The sequence below is a fragment of the Cervus canadensis genome, chromosome 13, assembly GCF_019320065.1.
Source record: "Cervus canadensis isolate Bull #8, Minnesota chromosome 13, ASM1932006v1, whole genome shotgun sequence".
Classification (NCBI taxonomy): Eukaryota; Metazoa; Chordata; class Mammalia; order Artiodactyla; family Cervidae; genus Cervus; species Cervus canadensis.
The window spans coordinates 75,670,323-75,674,859 of NC_057398.1; the positions used below are offsets into that span (position 1 = coordinate 75,670,323).

General features: G+C 51.1%; 1 protein-coding gene across 1 annotated transcript; it reads right to left on the reverse strand.

Moving 5' to 3' along the window:
- Nucleotides 1–401: 401 nt before the first annotated feature.
- Nucleotides 402–4,537, reverse strand: BTG2 (BTG anti-proliferation factor 2). The gene is made up of 2 exons (XM_043484730.1): nt 4,272–4,537; nt 402–2,861 (listed from the first exon to the last, which is right to left on the reverse strand). Exons 1-2 carry the CDS (start codon nt 4,387–4,389, stop codon nt 2,527–2,529), a joined length of 453 nt encoding a protein of 150 aa, XP_043340665.1. The 5' UTR covers nt 4,390–4,537; the 3' UTR covers nt 402–2,526.

A 4,537-nucleotide genomic window follows, 5' to 3' on the forward strand; every position in this document is an offset into this window, starting at 1 on the left:
AAGGGGTTCAGTGTCCTCTGTTCACCATCCCAGTCTGTGAACAGACTGTGTCTTAATCATTTTTAATATTTTTAGTACCTAGCACATATAATAAATGCTTGCTGAATGAACTAATGAGTATGGCTGAGCAAGGATGCATAAGATGAGCCCTGGCTAGGAAAGTTCAGACTAGATCATGGGCCCATCTAGCATTTTCACGTGGAAGTTAGAATATGCATTAAAGGAAGGAAGTAAGAAGCTATTTCCCAAGAAAGAGGAAATGCTTGGAAATGTCCCTACCACTCATGCCACAGGACTTCTGAATCCAGCTAAAGAGAAACACTATGAGACACAAAGGATTTGGATTTAAGGGAAATGCAAATTAACGATGTGGGAATTTAATCTTCTCTACACCACACGACTTCATCTGCTACATTTTTATTAAAGTAACCCAAAAAAGTGTACATGTGTCCATAAAGCTGTACATTCTTCTATATAACAACACTATTATACAATTAGTAACCTTTGTCTTTTCTGTCAGAATAGCTTACAAATGTATTTATTTTTATTTAATAGGAGAGACAGGCCTGATCAACAGTCCAGCTCTGGGTGTTTATTGTTTTTAAAGTGAATGTCAAAAAGAAGAGAGAAAAGATTAAGTATGAAACCATGAGGATGCTTATAAAAAGGCAGGAACCTGTTTGCAGACAAGATGTAACAACAGTCTGCAGGGATTCACAGCTTTGTTTCAACCCATATGCCAGAAAATGAGCACTTGGGTCTACGGGCCTGAAGTCAACTTTAAAGCAATAAGGACTGGAAACAGGGCCTGGGAAGGTAGCTTGGGGAAAGTTCAAGAGGCAGAACTGGCAGGAATGGGTAGGGAGAGTGTTTGGTAAATAGCACCTCTGAGTCAGAATTGAGTAGTTAAGAAATCCAGGACAGGGGACTGGCAGTGGAGAGAAAAACTCCTCATTAAGGGCAACAGCTGGAGAGCAGTCAGGTTCACCAGACGTCCCAGCTGTGGCCTTCTCAAGGTGACTAGGGTTTGGGAAACTCAAGGCCTTGAGGACCCCTCACCAATGTCACTGAGAAACTGAAGCAATGGGATTTCTTCCCTGTGAAATTTTCCATTTTCCTCAGACCCAGAACAGTAAATATTGCACAAGTCTGTAGACAAACTTGGATTGTACGGAGAGAGATGGCAGCCTCTCCCACGGGTGCTCTGAGCACCAAGGAGAAAAAAACAATGCCCAAGGCTTGGCTGTTAGAGTCAGTTCTACAAGAATACCAAGTAGTAACTTGGGGCATTCTCTCATTCAGCCAAGAAACATCTGCAAGGCTAAGCATAAAGCCATAGTCCTGAGGACAGAGGGAGAGATAGTTTCCTAAGCCCACCAGGGCGCCAGGAGGTTGTGACAGCCAGTTCTCCTCCAGCTCCTCCTGGGACCCAGGAGGCCATATTGCACAGTGACTGAGAACTCTTATCCTAGAAAATAGGGTAGTTCCATGACCCAACCAGAAGGGGAGGGAGTGGGGTGCAATTGGTGGTGGTGGGGATAGTTGGAGAGGAGTGTGTGCTTTTAAAAAGAAGGCAGTAATCAAGGACCTGAAGTTCCCTGTAGCTTTTGAGCTACCTCTCAAAGAGATAATGGTAGCATCATTAGGACTTCCATCTGGTTGCAAAAAGAAGAGTTTTGGCCAAAAAAACATCCCAGTGGATACTCTTTGGATTCTAAAATTCCATTACAAGTCACCCCCAAGTTAATTGCCACACAGAGCAGCACTACACCAAGGCAAGGGTCGGCAGAGAATAACCTGTCCCGACTCCAGTAACCTCCAACCCTGCCTTGCTCCCCTGACCTCCAGAACAAAAGCTTTACATTCTTGGTGGGAAGCAACATCTACAGATCTCTGAGAATGGAATTAGAAACCAGTCACGATTTCAAGAAAAGCTATGCAGGACAGAAGGAATTAGGAAAGGCCTTTTCATTCTGTGCCTAGGATCTCATAAAAAATAAAAATAAAAGAGAAGATTAGGCAATATAGTATGACTTAAGTCCAGGCTTGCATGCTCTTGAGTAAGAGAGGGGCCAGAGGTGCAGGTGTCCTGGTTGGGAGAGTGAGAAGTTTGAACTCAGCCTCTTTTCTCTCCCAGGACAGATTCTGACCTCTCTTGTTCACAGCCACTAATCTTGTTTGCTCCCTCTCACACCTTCCTGGGTTGTTAGCCAAACTTCTCTCACCTCACTTTGGCCAGAATACCATTCCTCCCTCCCATAGGCAGACACTGGCTCCCAGACTCAAGCACACAATTCTCTCCAAAGGCACCTGCGGAGGCCACTTCCAAGCAGCGTCCATTAAGGATTTTTTTCTTTAAAAAATCTTTTGGTTTTTTCCTCCCCTTTTCTTAAAAAAAAAAAAATATATATATATATATATAAATAGCTCTTCATTTAAAATACAGTTCCCCAGGTTGAGATGCAGTGGCCTGCTGCCACAGCAGAGCTGAGTACAGTAGAGTGCCAGGTGGGGCTGGCGAGGGATCTAACTGGAGACTGCCATGATGTAGTTCTTTGAAGGACTGCTCCTGCCCAGTATCATTTGGTTCTTGCAGGTGAGAAGCCCATAGGATGTGGCCACTGGAGCCTCCTGGTACAGGACGCAGATGGAGCCATCCTCCCCAATTCGGTAGGACACCTCGTAGGGGTCCACCCACAAGGTCAGCTCACTGGGCAGCAATTGGTGCAGCTGAGGCTGGCTGAGTCCAATCTGGCTAGCCACTTTACTGATGATGGGGTCCATCTTGTGGTTGATGCGGATGCAGCGGTAGCCAGAGCCCTTTGATGGTTTTTCAGGAAACCAATGGTGTTTGTAGTGCTCTGTGGAGACGGGACAAGGGGGAGATGCACTGGTTAGCGCAGCTGGGCCATGGATGCGACCACAACGGGTTGGGGGTAATGGGATGTGTGCTAAGTCACTTCAGTTGTGTTCATGCAACCCCATGGACTGTAGCCCACCAGGCTCCTCTGTCCATGGGATTCTCCAGGCAAGAATACTGGAGTGGGTTGCCATTCCCTTCTCCCGGGGATCTTCCTGACCCAGAGATAGAACCCACATCTCTGTCCCCTGCACTGGCAGGTACGCCGCCCGGGTGACGGTGATGACAGGAGGAGAGGAAAGGGCCTAGTTATTTTAAGTAAGCAACATGGTTTCTCATGAGTTTTATGACCCTCCTGAAACCCTCCTGACATTGTAGCAAAAAAAAAAAAAAAAAAAATATGGAATCTGGAAAGATCCCTCCTTCTAAGACATGGGTGTATGTGTATTGAGAGGGTGTCCCAGAGCTCTGGAGCAATCCTCTGTGGCCAGTATATTGCCTTTGGCACATTCCCGGTTTAAGGAGGAGGATATGCCTGGGGCTGACATGTCCAGGCAGGGCCTCTGGGAACCTCTGAGCCAAAATTTCAAGGCCAAGAAGGCTCTCCTCACTGTCGGACCCACAGCAAGACATCATGTCTCCCACCCAGTGCCTCGGTGGTTCCCTCTGCCTTGAAAAGTCAAAGACCTGTCACAGTGGCTAAGGGAGGCAGAACTGGGATGGTTTAATGAAACATATGTTGTCCCTCAGAAGGCGGGACTGTGTGGACACGCTTAAAGATGGCTATTGCTGCCCAAGCCCGCCAGCCAACAACAGCTAGGAGACAGGTCTCTTCCGGCCAGCGGCTGCTTATCTCTTGCCCACCTCCTCATCTCACGCCGCACCGCCCCCAAGCCCAACACACGCCCGCGGAGCGCAGTGACTGCATACAAGGCTCTCTCGGTACCAGAAAGGGTGGCAGATGGCTAAGGGAGGCCGGAAGATAGAAAGGGGGCCCGGATTCCAACTGGCACCAAAGAGGTGCCAGCCACTGCCCCAGGCGCGGCCCGTGCGGCCGGAAGAGCCTCGGCTGGGAGCCCGAGTTGTTTGGAAGGTTCCACTGCGCCTTCTCGTTCCATAAGGACCCTCGGCTGGTCGGGCTGTCGCCTGCAGGGTCTCGGGTCCAGTGAGGGAGAAAAGCCCGCACGCAGACCCACAGGCATTCCGCTTCCGCGGCACCCAGCGGCGACCCGACCCGGGGACCGCGACAGCGCGGAGCGCAGTACCCAGCCGGAACCACGGCGCACCGGGCCCCAAGACAGGGCCGAGGACCACGACCCGAGGGAGCGAACGGGCCGGGGCCGCTCGGCGGGGAGCCCGCCCTCGGTGGGGACTGAGCCCTAGGGCGCCGGGCCCTCCGCCCCGTGCTCACCCGTCAGCGCCGCCTGGAGAGCCCCGCGGAACACCTGCAGTCGCTGCTCGTTCACGCAGCCCCGAGTCCTCAGAAGGCTGGAGAGGAAGCCCACGGCGGCGGCGATCTCCGGGAGCATGTCTGCTCTCCTCTCGGCCCAGGGCGTCTGGCTCCTGTCGCGGGCCTGAGTGGTCTCCGACTGGACGGGTTGCCCAGTTAGCCTTCTCTCGCTCCGCCGCCGCTCGGCTCTGCCCGGACTCGCCCGGAGACGCGCTTTTCAGCCCGCG